Source organism: Hibiscus syriacus, unplaced genomic scaffold (assembly GCF_006381635.1).
Source record: "Hibiscus syriacus cultivar Baekdansim isolate YM2019G1 unplaced genomic scaffold, ASM638163v2 tig00110610_pilon, whole genome shotgun sequence".
Lineage (NCBI taxonomy): Eukaryota > Viridiplantae > Streptophyta > Magnoliopsida > Malvales > Malvaceae > Hibiscus > Hibiscus syriacus.
In genome coordinates this window covers 970,724-990,643 of record NW_024062800.1, presented here as the reverse complement: position 1 = coordinate 990,643, position 19,920 = coordinate 970,724, and the positions used below count along the sequence as shown (strand labels likewise).

The 19,920-nt window shown below is 37.2% G+C and overlaps 1 protein-coding gene across 1 annotated transcript; it reads right to left on the bottom strand.

Moving 5' to 3' along the window:
• Window positions 1-441: 441 nt before the first annotated feature.
• On the bottom strand, window positions 442-17,955 carry LOC120135444 (putative tRNA (cytidine(32)/guanosine(34)-2'-O)-methyltransferase). Its single transcript, XM_039151706.1, has 12 exons — window positions 17,951-17,955; window positions 7,048-7,060; window positions 5,872-5,919; window positions 5,689-5,782; window positions 5,504-5,603; window positions 5,246-5,354; window positions 4,772-4,832; window positions 4,607-4,659; window positions 4,066-4,158; window positions 3,905-3,968; window positions 768-875; window positions 442-683 (listed from the first exon to the last, which is right to left on the bottom strand). Exons 3-12 carry the CDS (start codon window positions 5,896-5,898, stop codon window positions 445-447), a joined length of 948 nt encoding a protein of 315 aa, XP_039007637.1. The 5' UTR covers window positions 5,899-5,919; window positions 7,048-7,060; window positions 17,951-17,955; the 3' UTR covers window positions 442-444.
• Between the last annotated feature and the right edge of the window lie 1,965 nt (window positions 17,956-19,920).

Sequence of the window (19,920 nt, the reverse complement as noted above, 5' to 3'; positions counted from 1 at the left end):
CATAACTATTCATTAGATGATTGAGAAATCTCATGAACAAATTTATGACCATAAATTTTCCTGAAATCGAACCATTCAAATGAGAAAAATCAGTGGGACCGTAGGTGAAAGCTCAACAAACTCTCCCAATCGGTTTCTCATTTATTACAGTTCTTTGAATCTAAACATTGTTCAATAAATTCTTACAGTTTTATAAATTGAATAACTCTTACAATACACCATGGGTTTAGTTCAATGATTAACGGTTAAAGAGTTAAAATTAGAATAGAAATTTTGAATTTGAATGATAATTCCTTACAAAATACAATGATCATTGTTTGAAACAGAGAGTATGACTCATAGTTTGAGAGAGAGACAGGGAAACGATAAACAGAAAGTACACAGATAGTATAAAAATAAAAAACGCTGCTCATTGTTCTCCATTAATAACATCATTTTATTAAGTCAAGAATCCGAAGGCTTTTCAAGGTCTCGGATGCCATGACTGGAAGCTTTCTTCAATTCGAGAGCTCTCTTATAGGGAGGAGCAATGGGGGGCTGAACAGGATCCAAACTCTGGTAAGTTCCATCGGCAACTTTCGGTAGTGGATATGAGCGGTCAGAGTCGTATCCACTTAGGTCCCCGCATGCTAAAAATGGTATATAAACCTTATTCGGGCCCTCTAACCATCCGCTACTGCAATCTGACAAGTGGATAAAGGAAATTGAATTCTTGTTCACAAAGTCTAAGTAGGGAATGGGATTCTTAGTAACTATTGTCCACTTACCTAGATCATCTACACCTGAGGGACTGCCCACCATCTCCAAGAGGTGATGCAAGTCTTTCGGATTGAAACCTTCTGGAGGTGAAAAATTCTCACAAACTGCAAATGCCTCTGTGATAGAAATAAAACTTGTATTAGCCACATTCTGCTTAAATGTCAAGTTGTTTAGAAATTGATATGAATCAATAAATCCAAAGGGGGAAACGAAAGGAAGTAAACACGAAACATAACGTGTAATAGCCGCCCCAGCTTATACATAGCAATAATATAGAGCTTCACAAGTTCCCATTGGAATGAATGAGTCAATGCCTCGTATTCACTGAAGGAGAAAAACTATTTTGCTCCACAAACAATTTTAAAAATTGTGTGAAAGAAAAGGTTAAAAGATTCTAAGGATAATACAACCATTACATCAACATATATATGTAAAGAAGCCGTACCACCGTACCACTATTTTGCTTCTCTCTTGGTGTATTCTTTTTTTTCAAACCCGATTCCCACTCCCTTTTCTCTAGGCTGGGAATTTCGGTGGCCATACCACCGTCATCACCGTTGTCAGAAGCCGTGCCGGCCGCCATGTCCGGTTGCCGTTGACCACCGAATCATCAAGATTTGCTCGCCTCGAAGCCAGCAACAAGGTTATAGGATTTGTTTCATGAGGGAGAGACTACATCACAGTAGATCTAAGCCGACACCCACAGATTCATCCGGCGTCACCGGTGGTTGGTGAGGCACAATCAAACTTGGAGGACTCGTTCCGACACTGGTAATGTAAATTTGAACGTGGATTCGTCAAAAAAGGCACTCATCTTAACAAAATCCACTGAGATCATTCCGGCTTAGAATGTTTCGATCTCCTTCAGTAGCTATTGGATCGTCTCGGATCCGAAGTATGTTGTTCTCGGGGATTTTCAACGCCTACTCACCTTTGGGTTTAGCCAAACAAGAGGCAAGAATAAGGTTAAAGGCTCCGTCCGAGACATTTTCTTCAAGGTCGGCAGCTAAAGCCGTTTACAGTTTCTACAGTCTCGGCAGAGTAACAAAATTTGTGTGGACTGTAAAAATAAAAATCCACAGTGGGCCTCGGTAACATACAGTGTCTTCATGTGCTCAGAGTGTTCCTGCAAACACCAAGGCTTAGGTGTACATATCTCGTTCGTTCAATATGTCAACATGGATTCGTGGTCAAATATCCAGATCAAGAAAATGGAATCGGGTAGCAACGACAAGCTCAACGTTTTTTTGGCACAATATGATATTCCTAAAGAAACTGATATCGTTACCAAGTATAACACTACTGCTGCGAGTATTTACCGTGATCGTATGCAAGCTCTCACTGAGGGCCGTGGATGGAAGAACCTAGCTGTTGTGAAGGAAACTGTCAATGGTGGTTCTGATGGTAATCAAAAGCAATCGACAAGTGCTTCTACATCCGGAAATTATCAAGGTAGTAGAATGGGAGGTGGTAAGGTGAAGTCGAGGCCGAATGAGGACAAGTATACGAGATCCCGATTGGAAGTTTCGTCGACGAAAAAGGAGATTTTTTTTTGCCAGCAAAAAGGAGGATAATAAATCTAGGCCTGAAGGTTTGCCTCATTCACAAGGAATGAATTATGGGATTGGAAAGCTATCTTTAGTAGAGGCATCAACAGCTCAACCTACCGAAGATGTTGCCCACGCTGGAACCAAGAAGTTCATCACAAAGGGGTGTTGTGGTAACAAGTCTGGTGAAGGAGCAAGAATTGGGAGAATCGAATTTAATAATTGGTGGAAGGAAGGCCATAGAAATGTTAGTAATGGGTACAGAAGTGGATGCTTCACGTTATTCATTGAAAACCTACCAGAGAAGATCCATTGGAAGAGACTTGGATCTTTATTTTGCAATCACGGTCATGTAATTAATGCCTTCATTCCTAACAAAAGAAATTCGAAAGGGGTTCGTTTTGGGTTCATTCGCTTTGCAACAATTGAAGAAACAAGGAAAGCGATATCAAAGATGAATGGTTCTCATATTTACGCCAGCAAAATTAGAGTCTCTTTGTCTAAATATAATCCTCGACAGTCTTATTGGTTAGAGTCCTCGACAGTTGTTCAACATAAGTCTGGGATGAAAGTTGTTTCGAGGAATAAACATTGTGAAGTTGAGGGTATTGTGGATGAAGATAAACTTCACGTGTTGAGTAACTGTCTTGTGGGGTGGTGCAAGAACTTTATCAAAATCGGTAATCTTGCTAGCCAGGACTAGCTGGTTTTACATTAATAAGAGCTGCTGGAAATGTAATTCTAATGGTTTTTGAAGAATCTGCTTCGTTGAGAAGTGTGAAGAATGATAAATTAGATACTCTTGCAAAATGGTTTTCCAGCGTTGAAGCTTGATCAGAGAGTCTGGTGGTGGAGTGTCATCGAGTGTGGTTAGTTTGCGAAGGTGTTTCTTTTCACGCTTGGAATTGGGATACTTTCAAAAATATTACACCTAAGTGGGGCAAATTATTAGCAATCGACGACGGCTGTTAGTTTACATCGTCTTTTGATCGGACAAAAATTCAAATACTCACAAAGTCTCAAATGAGAATTGATGAGTTGTTGGAGTTGAAGGTCGGTGCTAATTTCTTCAAAATCATGATACATGAAATTGATCCTTCCTTTAAACCAAATTCTTGGGTAAGATTGCGATAATTCAGTACAACTTGTTCCTTCAATTGGATCGTAACTGTTCTGGAGCTCTATTCAGAGGCGTTTCTTTTAGTTTTAATGGTTGCAAGTGTTGGTTTTTTGTTCTGTTATGTTCTTTTGCGTTTTTCTTCCTTTTGCTTGAGGTGTATTTTAGAAATAGGGTTATTATCTTTGGGCTTTGTGGTTGACGATGGGAGATTTTTAGGTGATATGATATTTTGTAATGGTGTATATTCCCGTATGAGGGTATTCGGTGTTTTCACATATACCGGGTGTTCTATTCAATAAATTATGAGGCACTCTTTTCTTCCTTCCAATGTTCTTCAACATACTTCTTAGTATGCGGAAGAATACGAAGGGATTTTTTAATGAGACCTCCAACTTTTATAAAAAAAAATATATATGTAAAGTAAAAATGGTGAGTTGCCAAGGATTACTACATGTATGTCTATGCATGTTATCCTTACCTATGCTAGAGTTTCTGCTGCTTTTTGGTTTTGCAAAGGTCACTACAGGAAAGAATAATTTCAGCTGCAATGAAGAAGCAAAAAAGGAGTGGGTTACTGTAATAAGCTTGATATTTACAAACTAAGATACTAAAATTGAGCGTATTTAGAATTTAATTTACCTGGCAGTACAGAAGACTTGTATCTTTTCCACGAAATATTTTTGCAATAAATTTTCCACCTTGTCTAAGTATATGAGTAACAATTGTTAAACCCTGGATTAATAAACAAAATCATATACACCGACTGGCATTTTTTTTGGGGGGAGGAAAGGAAGAATAAGATGCAAAATACAGTAGAACAGTATCATTTAAATTTCATAAATGGAAGGATTTGATAAATCCCGGCCAGCAAATCTTCCATCTCCAAGGAAAGCCGCTTTGATCCCCCTATCAGAATGTTTTTTGCTAATGAATCGATATTCAACATCGTTCCATTATAGTTTTCTTTCTCAATCAAAGCATCGGATTTCTAAATTCTCATAGGGAACCATGAATTCCTTCCAAGGATTGTTGAATTTTTATGGATTCCATCATTGACCGATTCGGACTAAATAATACATTATCTCAATTCCATCCATGCACATCGCACACCCAGAATTATTCAAAAACTGAGTTTCACGTGATAGAAGCAGATCAACATAAGAGGAATTAGAACACTTACTGCGAGTATGAGTTGGGACTGAACAAATTCATCCATGTCATGAAGACCAGTAACTGCAAATCCAGAGAGAATAAAGCAAACTTAAGAAGCTTAAAAGGGGGTAACAGTAACAGCTACAATGCTGAAGACCATAAGCTAAGATAGAAACCGTAAATATTGTATTACCATCAGGAGCACCATCACACACAACAAGGTCAGCCTTACAGCCATCAAAATGTCTAATTACCTGCAAATGACTCAAATAAACAAGAAATGGTATTGATGGCACATACACAACTACACAAGCTAAATAAACAACATAAGGTAAAACAATTTAAACCATAGCTCCAAGAAGAAAATCATGTACATCCATCATTCACATTTTCTAACACCCTCATGATAATAAGAACAAGCAGAGGCATTATATATTATAAAAGTGGATCAATGATTCCATTTGTCATGTAACTATCAGCAGAATATTGGACCTAATTGGAAAGCTAATAATTACGATTCAACATCAAAACAACATGCAAACATTCCACTTAAGTAAACACAATTTACATTCACTGAATCTCCTAATGTGACCATCAAAAACTTCTAATTATCATAAACTAGAAGACGGATTAAAAACAATTCAATTAAACAAAATGAAATACTCACAACTTCGGCAGTCCGAGCATTCGTTATATCGCCCTGCACTTGGATTACACCTTCAATTGGAGCCATTGGCTGCAAATCGATGGCGACAATAAGAGGAAGCTCACCATCCCTGCAAATTATGATAAAAGTAAAGGAAATTTATGCAAAAAGAATGAGCCGGCAAGACCAAACTACAAGGAGTATGCTTTGGCACATCTCCTTAGTTTTAGGCAAAGAAATAGACTCTCATGTAAATGAACATTTTAAAAAAAAACTTACTTCGAAGCAGGCGACTGCTTAGCAGGGAGATACAATTTGCGGCTCAAAACCTGACTCCAGCTGCCTGGGGCAGCACATAAGTCTACCACGCGCTTTACTCCTACAAATCAAATCAGAATCAGAATCAAATCAATGGATACAATGATATATGTATGTATGCATATACATATATTTGAGAAACTGACCTTGAAAGATGTTGAATTCTTCGTCAATCTGGAGAAGCTTAAAAGCACTTCGAGCACGCCAACCTTCTTCTTTCGCTTTCCGATAGTAAATATCCTGAAAATCAAACAGCTCATCCTCGTTATATAAGTTGCAAAACCACCCAAAATCCCAACAAAAAAATTAAAACCCTAAAAAAAACTCACCCTCTTATCCCTGGAAGCTTTTCCCATTATTATCCAATCTAAGTGCACTGAGGAGTATGGCGGTTTCTAACCTGTAGCTTTAAAGCCCAACCGCCGAGGTCGAGGGTTTCACAGTAAAATGGGGTTACCGGACAATCAAGAAGAAAATTGGGGCTGAATGCAAAAGGCGAATACTACGTACCCAGAAGAAGATAATTGGGCCGTGAAAGAAAACTTGATCCAATGGACTTGGTTTCTTCTTCAATCTGTTTTAAATGCTTCAATCCATGAAGAAGATTAAATACCATGTACCCTTTGGTTAAAAAGAAAATTCCATTGATAGACTCTGAAGGCTACCTTACTGTCCACGTACCTTAAATTTCACTCTACAACTCTCAGTTTGATGTAAGTAATATGAAAAAGAGTGTCTTAAATGTTAGAACAAATTTTATGGGCCTCGTTTATGTATCTTTCTTCTCTTTTTTAGTAATTATAATCAGTTATACAAAAATATGGTTCTAGAGATAATTCGTATATAGTAATCCTTGAATTAATATGAATAAATGTGAGCTGAAATTTATACCTACATAAATTTATGTATGATCATAATTGAATCTAAGACCTTAAGATCTAAGTCACTTTTTGGTGGCTTACTTAACTGGCCTCTAACCCAAAGTTTTCAAGATGGGTCCAAACAACAATTCCTTTATTTTCTTTCATACAAACATAGATTCTTAAGCATAGTGATTATTTATGTATTTTTATGGTAGACTCGTGTCTATCTTGAAATCTGAATTTTTTATGTTAGTTTCTTATTTTACTGATGATTTCCGCCTTGAAAATTTATTTGTGTCAACCTAATATAAAAAATTTATATTATTAATAAATATGTGCCTACCCTAAAAACTATTTCTAGATATGCTATGTTTAAACATACTTAAACTCACATCTTCCACTACCTTGCAATAAAAATAATGCAGTCAAATTAAAATTCAATTAAAATAATGCAGTCAAAATAAAATTCAAATATCATCATGTTTTTATGTGAATAAATTAGGGAAAATAATGAAATAATTTGATTTTTAACTTCAGTATGGAACTTCTTGACTTGCAAAAATAAATTTATGTACCATATGCAACATTTGATTACTGATTGGATTCTAAAAATGGATGTAAAGATGTAACCAAAAAATGGATGTAAAGATGTAACAAAAAAATGGATGTAAAGATGGATTGAAGCATACTCTTCAGCTTTGGAGATTTAGATGTATATATGGTTGATAATGAAAATATCTCTTTCTCATATGATTGATATAAAATATTCTTGTTAATGCTAGAATTAAAGAATTTTTAATGTACAACGGCCATGGTCAACTCTTCCGAGAATCTCGTTTCTCCTACTGTCATGGATCAATTCAGCGGCCATGGTGGTCGGCCGCCTGATGGAGTCGAACTGACAGACCCACCACTTCAACATTCTTCAGATCATCTCGGCGGCAATGATGTTGATTCCCTCATGGGTGATCCTGTGGATGTTAGATCGGAGAACTTGGTGCAAAGAATTGGAGCGTTCAACAGCGGTCATCTCTCTTTCGCGATATGGTAAGGGGTCCAAAACTGGTTGGTAACCAACCCATTTCGTTTAATGATTTCGATATGGATGTTCACCCTGAAGATGTAGTTTTGGGCATTGATGGCCCTTTGCCTGCGATTAGCTTTTCAGATAGAGTTCACGATGCTATTGATGCCAAGCTGGCTAATTCTGTGATTATTCGATTATTGGGGAAAACAATTGGGTATAAGGCATTGTTGAGTAGTATCAAATCACTATGGAATCTTTTAGGGGAAATTAGTCTCATTGATATTGAAAATGATTATTATCTTGTTCGCTTTGCTTGTGAGGAGGATTTTTTTCATGTATTGACATGAGGTCCTTGGATGATATATGGAAGCTACCTCACAGTTCAACCGTGGAGTAGACAATTCTCTACAGCCATGGAACATCCAATGAAGATTATGGTGTGGGTAAGGCTTCCTGGTTTGCCTTATCGTTATTATACATGTAGTCTCTTTGGACATATTGCAGGAGCTATTGGTAAGGTGGTAAGGGTAGACTATAATACGGAGGATGGGAAGAGAGGTCGCTTTGCACGTCTCACGGTTGTTGTTGATTTGGACAAACCAGTGATATCTAAAATAGTGATAGATGGCCATCGACAGTCAATCGAATATGAATGACTACCAATTATTTGTTATTCTTGTGGGAAGTATGGGCATACACATGAACACTGTGGTAAAGTAACTAATGTTGACAATAGTGAATCACATGAAGCACATGATAGTGGGAAATTGGATGATCTGTATGGTCCTTGGATGCAAGTGATGAATAGGAGGAGAAAGAACACTAGGATCAAAAAGATTACAAGCTCAGAATCAGGAAGACAAAACACTGCTCATAATTCGGGTTCTCGCTTTGAGGCTCTTCAGGCAATTCAAGTCGATGATAATCCAGGAAGTAATCCGATACAAAAGCCATCTAGGACGGGGACTAATAATAAGGGAACGATGTCTTCTGTAACACTCCAATTTAGGGGCTAAATTTAAGAAATTATAAAGTATTGAATTTAATTGGTATTTTAGAAGAAAATTGAGGATTAAATTGTAAGATTTCAAAGTTGGCAGACCGTTTTAAGAAATACAGGAAGTTCAGTGGCTAAACTCATGATTTGACCATTTTTATTTTTGGGAGAATTATAAACCCCCGTGCGCAGCGCAGGTTTAGCAGAATGATTTTTAATTTTCCTTTCCCGTTGACCCTCATTTCAACTCCGATTTACTCGTCGTCCGACCTCCGATCGACGAACCGAAACCACCATCATGTTCACTGTCGACCAAGGAACAAAACCCCTCAAACCTTTCGTCATGAATCATCTCCGTTCGTCGTTAATTTCAGTCGAAAGCATCATCGGTAATAACTCGGTTTTAGTTGGTTTTTCATCGATTCACGCCGATCCATACATCTTTTTACGACAACTCCCGCACCATCATGTTCCTTGCATCGTTCCGAGTCCGCCAGTGTCATCCTTGGTCTCCGTCGATGGTGGCGCGTGAGGAGGTGAAGCGGTCAAAGTTTCCAATTCGTTGAAATCGAGCTCTTCGTCGTTCAAAAATTTGAACCGAGCTTTGTAAGTATCTCGAAATCGCTTAAAATAATTTCTAGGAATTTTTTTGGGAATTTTCCGATATCAGGGTACTGTTCACGCGCCCCCACGCGCCGCCACTGCGCGTGGGGAAGAAAAAATGACCGGTTTTGCTTCTGTTTTGACCGGTTATAACCCAACCCGTTTACCCGACCCAACCCGTTGACCACAGTTGAGCAAAACTTTGACTGGCTTTGACCGGGAATTAAACGACCTTTGACTTCGACCGAGTATACCTATCCTAACATTTTTCGATGCTCCAAATCTGATTCCACAGTCCGTTTCTCAAAATTCAGACCCGTAGGCCTCGAAATTACCAGTCAAACCCGTTGACTTTGATTTTGACCAAAAATTCTAAATTTTCGAAAAGTCATATTTTATGCTTTCAACGTCCTGAATCCGAAGTTCGTTTCGCCAAATTTGAACTCGGTAAGCTATTTTTCACTGATTTATCATCCGATTTGATCCGTTTATCTTAATTAAGCTTTGTTTTTGATGTAATTTCTGTTGATATGCATCCGAGGGAAATATTGGAAGTTGAATTAAAGATCAAAGGCATTCGAATGGAATTTATATGGTCGATCAATATGGCACGAAAATCGAGGTAATATTTTACTATCTCTTTATGCTTTATGGAACATGTTGATATTGGTAAATGCATGAATAAGATAATATTGGTTACTTTTATGGAGTTGAATAATTTATTCACTCGATATGAATGTGGTAGAAATTCTGTAACTGAATATGGATCGAATGACTATTATAAGAGATTGAGGAATTGTTAGAATTAAATTACAAGTTTGGGATTAGTGATAAAGAAATCAGCACTGGATTTGTAACTTGTATTTTATATCATCAAAGGTTAAATGTTAAAGGTACTTGGAAGAGAAATTATGAGAATACTTCGGTACGGTAAAATTACAAAAATACCCTTATATTGTAGGATGACAGGATTTGTCCCTAGAAGTTGATTAATAACTCTGAAAAGATATATTGATTTGATAAAATTTCATATGTGCTTAGGAAATGATAGTTTTACTTGAAAAATATGGATAACCAATTTTTAACCCAAGAGGGTTTATGCAATATACAAAAAGTTTGTTAAGGAATCATTTTAAGACCAGAGAATGTTCGGGAAATCAATTAATCATAGGATTTGTAGATTATAGTTATTTCGTTAAGAAATTACGAAATTACCCTTGAGAGGGAAAAGTAGCCGAATTGACCCTGAATGGAAAAGTACTCAAGAAGTTATACATAAATCGATGAATTACTAGTTTCATCGTTAAGTTATACATTTATACAGAAAGTTTCTAATAATCCGTAAATCTTCGGGTTATGAGTAAATACCTGAAGAACAATTTATCGGAGGGTGCTCTTTTATCAGAATTGTTCGAAATGACTGGAATAGATGATAAATTGGAATTAAATAATAAGTACGGATATAGGGAAAAGATTGACATACTGTAGATCTGTAAAATGACCAAAATACCCCTATAATGGAAATGACCCAAGAATATCACCAAGCTCAGGAATGATTGGATATCCTCGAGCTCTGAAATGAATGGAATAAAACTGAGCATTAAAATGACCAAAATACCCTTATGACCTAGAATAAGTAAATATCTTGGATTAATTAAGTAATCCAAATAAGCATAGGTGTTGGACTACCTTTAAAAGTTATGAAACACAGCTTAAGTGAGTTGATCAATCGTAATGATATGTCAGTACCTGGACGATATAGATATTACTTGAATACGTGTTCGTCTTCTCAAGTATGGCTTGATGATAGTTTTGGAAGTATTCAACTCAGCTAAACTTTAGATCGCATTCAATATTAAGAAGTGGATATTCATTAGACAAATCAACTACGACTACCAAATTGAATTGAACGGAAGTGCAATATGTATCTGAAATTCAGAATTCAGAATTACTATGGAAAACCCTGAAGTAATTATAAAGGACTTGACTGCTAAATGAGCTAAGTAACCTCAAAGACTGAGGATTAAGTAAGAGATTGGATTAAGTAAGAGATTGGAATAAGTTTGGAAACTCGGATGAACTTATATGATGTATCATCCCTATGGATTATGAACCATAAATCAAGTACGTCAGCATTTCCTGGTATAGTTGAAACATGGAAATGAAATAAAGACCATTAGAATATTTGTTTGTCTCCTTGAGATTTATTCAGTGATGACTCAGAAGATGATCTGTGGATAAGAATATTTGGTATTAAAGAGTAAATACCCTGGAAGGTTAATGAATTGACAAGTTTGTAAGTATTGGTTCTGGGAGCTATTCATCTGGAGTTGTTCGATAATCGGATTAATCGTCATAGATTGTAAAGATTCTGAATACCTTCAAATTTCATAGAGCTTTAGAAAAGTGTCCGAATAAGATGATTCCGATAAATCATATCCTGAATAACTGATGATTCTGCCAGTTAATGAACTTTTCAAATAGTTATTCTAACTTCCGACATTCTATCGGTAAACTGAAGATTTGTGTCTCTCTACCCGATAAGATTATCCAATATCTCTGAATAATATCTGTAAACTCTGGTGTATTCCCTAATTATATAAATATTTTATCTGATTTCTGACTTGAATTCTGTTCTGATATATGACCTGAATTTTGTTCTGATTTCTTATCTGGATTCTGTTCTGATATCTGTTCTGAATTCTGTTTTGATTTCTGATATCTCCGTTTAATGACGGAAAAAATGTTTTAATGGGGGGGTACTGTTGAAGGAAGTATTTTCGCAGGTTCCTCGGCTTTGTGCTCATGGCCTTATATGTTGTGTTGGGTTGGGTGTATGGTTCTGGGGAACCTACACATTCTGTTGTGATGGGATAGGGGTATATATATATATATATATATATATATATATGTTTTAAAATATCTATCTTTTTTACTGATTTTACGGGAACACACTAGACAACCTATTCCGATCTCCTGAACTCAAGCATTCAAAGTATTTATTTGAGCTAAAATCTCATTGTCCGTTAACATCTGAAATATCAGTAGGATCTCCGATCAACATAAAAATCTGTAGATATTCTGAACCAATAAGGAAATATATGTTTATATGTATCTGCACGTTCTTCAGCATCATCTGGTAGTTCTGTATTACTGAGCTTTCCAAAGCTCACTCTGTTACTCATCTTTTCAGGTTAAAAGAATTCTATCAGTGCAACTATCGTCATCAGTAAGGGAGTTCTTCCGGTTCTGTTTGCAGAGTACGATACATGTGATTAGGGGGCATGTAATTGTATTTTGTTTTATATACGAGTCTAAAAATCTATTTTATTTTTAAATAGTGACAAATGATTTTATAAGTTTACATGTTCTGATAAAAAGTTTTAAATTTTCTGCTATTTTTACAGTGGGTCGCTCCGGTGGCCCTAATGTGACTTCCCGGATCGAATCGATCTAACCACATCGGTCTGAGGGGGTTACATCTTCTGCGAGTCATTTGAATGCTAAGGCAAGTGGTATTGCTGAATCTAGCAGGCAAGGGGAAGCAAGACGAGTTTCTAATGAGACTAAAATACAAAGCATAAGTGATGTAGCGATTCCACAACTAACGAACAACAATAATGTTGTAGCTTCAATAGGTAAGATTAAAAGTGTGGTTTCATCGTTGAATAAAGAAAAACATGTGGCTATACATGTGATGGAAAATAATGAGAATTTAGTTCCAAATGAACGTAATTTAGACATTTTTCAAAGAACTGCTTGAGGGACTGGTACAAAAGTGCAAAATAAAGGGCTTGCTGCAGTTAAAGGTTTATCTCGCAAAGGATTGAAGACAAGGAAAAAAGATGAGAAGATGTCGAGCAAACCAGTGTTAGCTGAGTGGATTTCGACTATGAATTCTAAAGTTAACCGAGCAAATATTAACTTTGAGAATCCATCCATAGAAATCCAAGGTTCCAAGGATGCTGACGAGGACATGGTTCAATGGCGTGCGAACACTATGTTCGAACAATCGGAGAAAGCAGATGTGCATATATAATCCTTCGTGGCACTCTTTACCCTCTTTTATTATGGTTAAGATTATTTTTTGGAATGTTCAGGGAGCTTGTGACCTTGATTTTAATCGTTATTTTAAGTTGTTGATGAAGTCTAAAAGACCGAATATTGTTGCTATGTTGGAACCAAGAATTAGTGGTATGACTGCTGATCAGTTTATTAGGAGTTCGGTTTTGAGTTCTCCTATCGTATTGAAGCTTCGAGTTTTTCTGGTGGTATATGGATACTTTGGAGGAATCCTATTCATATTACTATCATTGTTGTTTCTCGACAATATATTCATGCAACGTGCTCTATGATGGGTAGAGATCAGCAAGTCTTTATTACTTTTGTCTATGCGAGCCCTGTAATTGGGATGAGAAGCAGGTTATAGAGGCATCTGAGAATTAGATCTAGGTTTGGGGTTGTTGTGGATGCTTGGTGGAGATTTTAATCTCATTGGTAATTATGGTGAACACCAAGGTGGCTCTCAACGTCGCTATGGAGTTTGCTCAAAATTTGGTGAATTTATGTTTGATACAGGGCTGATCGACATGGGGTTTTCGGGTCTAAAATTTACTTGGAAACGTGAAACCCTTTCTCAATGGCTGGATAGGTGTATTTGCAATGCTGACTGGTATGATTGCTTTGAGAATTTAGAAGTCTTTCATCTCCAAAAATTGGGTTTGGATCATCGACCAATTCTCCTTATGTTTAGGGACCAGTAGGAGCCTGCTCGTAATAGACCTTTTCGATACATTGATGCTTGGAGTGATCACCCGGATTTCCCAAATTTACTAATGAATTCTTGGAGAAATGATATAGACATTTACGAGAATATACTTGATTTCCAAGCTAAAAGTAGCAAGTGGAATAAGGAGGTGTTTGGGCATATTGGGAGGCGTAAGAATCTGTTGCTTGTTATAATCCATGAAATTGAAAAAACGGTGGATAATTCAAGTGAACCCTTTTTATTAGAACTAGAGATGAAGATTAAAAAGGAGTTGAATGTAGTCCTCGCTCAAGAAGAGAGCTTGTGGAACTAAAAAACTCGAAATAATTGGATCGCGAATGGGGATAGAAATACCTCTTTTTTCCATGCGTCTACTATTAATCGCCGAAAACACAACACGATTAGTATGTTGAAGTTGCCTGATGGTTCTTGGTGTAGTGATCATGCACAGCTCAAAGCTCATATAGTTACTTTCTTCCAAAATCTATTTATAAGCGAGCGAATGGTGTTTAATATTGAAAATGAGAGGTGCACGTTCTTTCGTTATGGGGATGATACTCTTCGGCCTTTGGTGCGTGATATTTCATTGGAAGAGGTTAGAAGTGTTATTTTTAGTATGGCTCCCTTGAAAGTCCTAGGTGCGGATGGCATCCATGCAAAATTTTTTCAAAAAAATTGGAACACAATTGGTGAGTCGGTCTTCAAATTTATCCTTATTTTTTAAATATAACTATCTAGCATATTGGGTTAATCAGACTTTGTTGGTGTTGATCCCAAAGGTTAATAATCCCGTCTCAATTACTCAGTTCAGGCCGATTAGTCTGTGTAATGTGATTTATAAGACTATTACTAAACTGATAGTATGTCGATTGAATATGTTTCTTCCTAAATGGGTAGAAGAAAATCAAGCTAGTTTTGTTCCAGGCCGCCAGATTACAGATAATATTATTCTTGCCCAGGAGATTATACATTCGATGACAAAGAAGACGGGTAGAATTGGGTGGATGGCTATCAAGGTGGATTTGGAGAAAGCTTATGATAGTTTAGAATGGAACTATATCGAGAAAACTCTTCATGTAGTTGGTCTACCGGAATTACTCATTTCTCGTATTATGTGTTATGTTAGATCCATGTCGACACAGATTCTTTAGAATGGGGATCTTACGGATTCCTTTAAGCCTAAGAGAGGTATTCGACAGGGTGATCCGTTATCTCCTTATTTATTTGTCTTATGTATGGAGAGATTGTCTCAAGCTATAAAGGTGAAAATTGTCTCGGAAGACTGGAAGGTGATTCATCTCTCAAAGGAGGGCCCTGGGTTATCCCATCTCTTTTTCCCAGACGATTTACTGTTGTTTGCTAAAGCATTGATGGATCAAGTATCGATGATCAATGGTGTGTTGGATAGGTTTTGTGATGAATCAGGACATCACATTAACTCAGCTAAAACTCAAATCTTCTTTTCTAGTAATTGTTCATTAAGCACTCGTCAAGCCATTTCTCAGAGGTTCGGTTTTGAGGAAGTTAAGGATCTTGGCAAGTATTTGGGGTTTCCGTTACTCCATAATAGATTCACTAAAGCCACATACTCTTATCTCATTGATAGATTAACTCAACGCCTTTCAGGTTGGGCGGCGAAGTGTCTTACTTTAGCATGACATATAACACTTGCTAAGGCTACTCTTCAGGCTATCCCAGTCTATGTGATGCAATCAACTTGGCTACCGAAAGGATTTTGTGTTGAAATAGAAAAGATTATTAGAATATTTGTTTGGGGTTTGAATAATGGTGGTTCTGGTTTTCCCCTGGTTAAATGGGAATCTATGCAACAGCCAATAAAGTTTGGAGGAGTGGGTATTCGGAACATACATAATCAAAACAAGGCATTCTTGATGAAGGTGGGTTTTCAATTGATATCTAATCTGGAGAAACTATGGGTCCATACTATTCGTGAGAAGTATAAATGGGACAATCTTGTTCCTATCTCATTAAGTCATGCTAATGGCTCCCGATTGTGGAAAGGACTAAGATACATTTGGAGTGACATGTATAACAATATAGCTTAGAACATACGGGATGGGAGAGATACGGATTTTTGATATGATCATTGGCTTGACACTGAAAACCATCTTGCATTTTCTTATAAAGGAGCAGGTACACCAAGACCCACATCGGTTTGTGACATGGTTCTCCCTTCAAGTACGTGGAATTGGGGTAAGCTTTCTTCATTACTCCCTGAACATGTTCTCCAAAGAATTGCTGCTATCCAACCACCTCAAGATTACTTGGGTCCTGATACACTCGGGTGGAGATGAGAACATAATAGGAAGTTTACTACAAGGTCAGCTTATAATGATATTACATGCCTCGACAATAGTAGTGAACATTCTCTATAGAATTTGATTTTTGAAGCTAGGAGTCCCACAAAGAATCCGTGTTTTTCTTTGGTTATTATTCCATGATAGACTTCTTACTAATGTTGAACGATCTCGTCGACGCCTTACTAGCCTAGTGGATTGTAAGCTGTGTGGGGCGGTTATGGAGGATGCTAATCATATACTGCGGCATTGTAGTATGGCTAGGAATATGTGGGTAAGGGTTATCAAAACTGATAAGCTTAATGAGTTCATGACTCTTCCTTACAAAATTTGGATTGAACGCAACTTAAGGGCTGCTGAAGTGTATGTGCAAATGAATGTAAATTAGGATATTCGCTTCGCCGTTTACTGTTGGCACATTTGGAAACGGAGATGTAGTATCCTCTTTGATCCTAATTACGTTGAAAGAGAGGAGTTTATTTATCGTTGTGATAGCTTTGTTGACGAAGTTATGAATGCTAATGTTAGCAACGCAAATCCTAGTCCATCGATGTCTAGAAGCATCCTGTCTTGGACTCGACCTCCCACCGGTTGGATTAAGGGGAACTCGGATGGGCTGTCAGAACGTGTGACAATATGGCGGTTGCGGGAGGTATTCTGTGCAACTCTAAAGGAGAATGCATTTTTGGGTTCACGCGAAGTATAGGAAGGTGTTCCATTCTTACTGCTAAATTTGTGGGGTGTTTATGATCTCTTGTTGCATGCTTGGAGACTAGGAATCCGACATATTGAACTTGAAACCAATAATCTCGAAGTTATGAAGATTTGCAATTTTTTATCGGATGCGCTTGTGGGGAGTGCTTTGGTCACTAAAATCCATGAACTGCTCGAACTTGAATGGATCACAAAGGTATCACATATATGTCGTGAGTAGAATATGGCTGCGGATAGGTTGGCTGCTTTGAGCCGAGTAGCCCCCATTGCTGCTACTATTTACTTAGAGCCACCTTCGGAATTATCTGCCACGTTGCTGCAAGATCTTCAAACCTCCAGCTAACTCGTTTCTAATTGTTATACCAAAAAAAAGAATTTTTAATGTTATTTATTTTAGTTTAAATGACACTTTAATGTGTTGAATGGAATAACGTTGTTGCCCATACTATTTAAGTTATAAATATTGGGCAAGTCTTCTCATTGTTATATGTCCTAAGCAAATATTTGCTTTGAAACACTATTCTTCCTCTTAGTGTTTTCATTTTTATCAAAACGTCGATAAATTACAACTCTATTGATACGTTTATTTAAAAAACGACGCTAAAGTATCATTTTTGTGGCATTTGGATTGTAAACGCCGCTATATATTTAAAATTTGTGGTGTTTACTCTCCAAATGTCGCTTAAAACGCCGCTATAGACAACTTTTGTTGTAGTCTTCTGTCTAGATCTACTTTGCACAAAATTTCTTCAAGTGCTCAACCTAAGAATCTACGTAAGAAAACAAATTCCAAACGTTGAGCTAACTAGCCCAGTGTCGTACTAACAACTAAATCATACTAACAGGGGTTCATTACATGCTCAACTAACTGATAAAATAATATAGTGAGTATACTCACTCTCTACCCTATGGCAAACATCATGGTGTGACAGAGGGATTTGTGCATCTCGGAGCTCACACACCCCTTTAGTCTACCGAGGATGAGTGCCTAGAATCTTTGCATCGGTCGTAACACCCTCGACTAGCCCACCCCTTGCGAGTGTCGAACCTTGCGCCCTAGCTAGTCAGTTTAAAGTGCTTTGAGCATTACCTAAGGATATCTGGATTAAATATATACTTTTAACTTCTATATTTTTTAAAGGAACTTGGGTGTCATAATTGTTTCCCGAATATCAAACAAGGCTAGTTTTATGTCTCCCTAATTTATATCGTTTCTAGTTGTAATTAGCATTATTTCATTAGCATTATTTCATTTTCACTTATTGATTTATTAGAAATTATCCTATTTAAAAGCATACTATAAGCCCACGGTCATTTGTGTACCTTTCTAAGCTTATTTGTCTAAAATCAGGTAGGGGTTTTGAAACCTACTATAGAGGTTTCGAAACTTTTCTGAAAATTTACATTCTGGACAAAAGGTTTTGAAACCAACCATAAGGGGTTTCGAAACCTCTTCTACAACTTCAAATTTTTACCCGTTTAAACACGTCAAAACCCTCACAAATCCATTCCAACATTTTTAATTGACCAATATAAGTTATACATGATAAAATGGATCAGAAAGGGGCTTTAAACAAGTTGAATAGCACCATAAGCCATAATCTACCATAAAACTAACCCAATAAGCTTCAACCACAACTCTTAATCTAAAACTCATTTATAATGACCCACAATTGATATGAGGAAGTGTTGAGTGTGTTACCTTAAAGTTTTTTGGCTAAGGCAAAGTCCCCAATTCACTCAAGAAGTGTCTTTTCTTTTCTCTTACTTTTGGAACTCTCTCCTACCTCTTTTACTAAACAAGATAAAAAAAAATGAATTACTAACTCAACTAGATGCTCAAAACAAATTAAATACACCCCATATAACTCAAATCCACCCAAAAAGAGATAAAACCCATATATTCTGATAAACCCCACAAAACCTATTTTGGAAGCTATGTTCAAAACTTGCAATATGGAGCTTGATTTGAAGCTTGAAGGATGGTGATTCATAAACTTACATTGGCTTAACCAACTAGAAATGAAATGCTTGAACGACTAGATCTTGGAAAGGAAAGGGGAGAGAAAATGATGGAATGAATGAAGGAAGAAAGTTTGATGGGATATTTGGGGGAGTAGGTTCACATAAAAACCATATAATGAGGGGGAGTCTTCAACTTTCACATAAAAATAGGAAATTTACATTTTTAGTCCTTTTACTTTCCAATTCATAAAATTATCATCACAATTCATAATTCTTTTGGGCCCAACTTAGGCCCAAATTCCTCAAAACTTGGTCCAAGCTATTTTAATAATTTCTTTGAGCTCTAAAATTGGGAATCGAGTTAGTCCAAACTACTAACCCGAGTTTCGGGGTGTTACAATGAGAATGGATAACAACCGTCGGATAAGAACAAAATGTGTCGCGAAGAAACCTTCTGTCGGTGGCGTCATATACTTAAATGATAATTGAGTTGCCATATGCTGAAATGTCAACTGAGTTGAGCGGGTAAATGTAGGTGTCGTCAGTGGTGTCTGATGCTCTGTAGGTGCTTGTGTCATTCTCGATGATGATGATTGAGTGAGTTTTTGTCTACCTGACTTGCACCACATTGCGTCGGGGGACGTTGCGTGGGCAGATGGTTTTGAGAGACCTATAAATATCTCGTGTTCGCCCCTCCTCGGTCAGAATATGCGACATCCCATTTTGCTCATACCACAACATGTAATCATATGAAACACCATAGGCCAATATGGGTTCAGAAATGGGCTACCTAACAAACCTCGACATCCACTGCCTCACCCAATCTACATGATACACCTCCCAATTAATATCCGTCTTTCCCTATCGCGTTAGGTGGTGTAAGGCATCGTCCAAGTTTCTTGGTGGTAGTGGAATCGTTTGGACACGACCAAATTGACGCAACACGCGATTAGCAGGATGTCATTCGATGATCTCAAAAACTATCAACAGGACCACCGACATCCAAACAAGCGAACTGTGACATATCTTATCAGGAGTACACGCTCTAATAGCACATCCAATGTACGACGCCCACACGAACTACAAAAAATATTTTTAAACTATGTTATTAAAACTCGAATAA

Coding starts and splice junctions, on each gene's coding strand:
- LOC120135444 (XM_039151706.1), bottom strand. CDS start 5,898: ATGGGAAAAGCTTCCAGGGATAAGAGG. Junction 4,660..4,771: donor GTGTGATGGTGCTCCTGATG/GTAATACAATAT, acceptor CTGGATTTGCAG/TTACTGGTCTTCATGACATG. Junction 876..3,904: donor CAGCAGAAACTCTAGCATAG/GTAAGGATAACA, acceptor TTTCTATCACAG/AGGCATTTGCAGTTTGTGAG.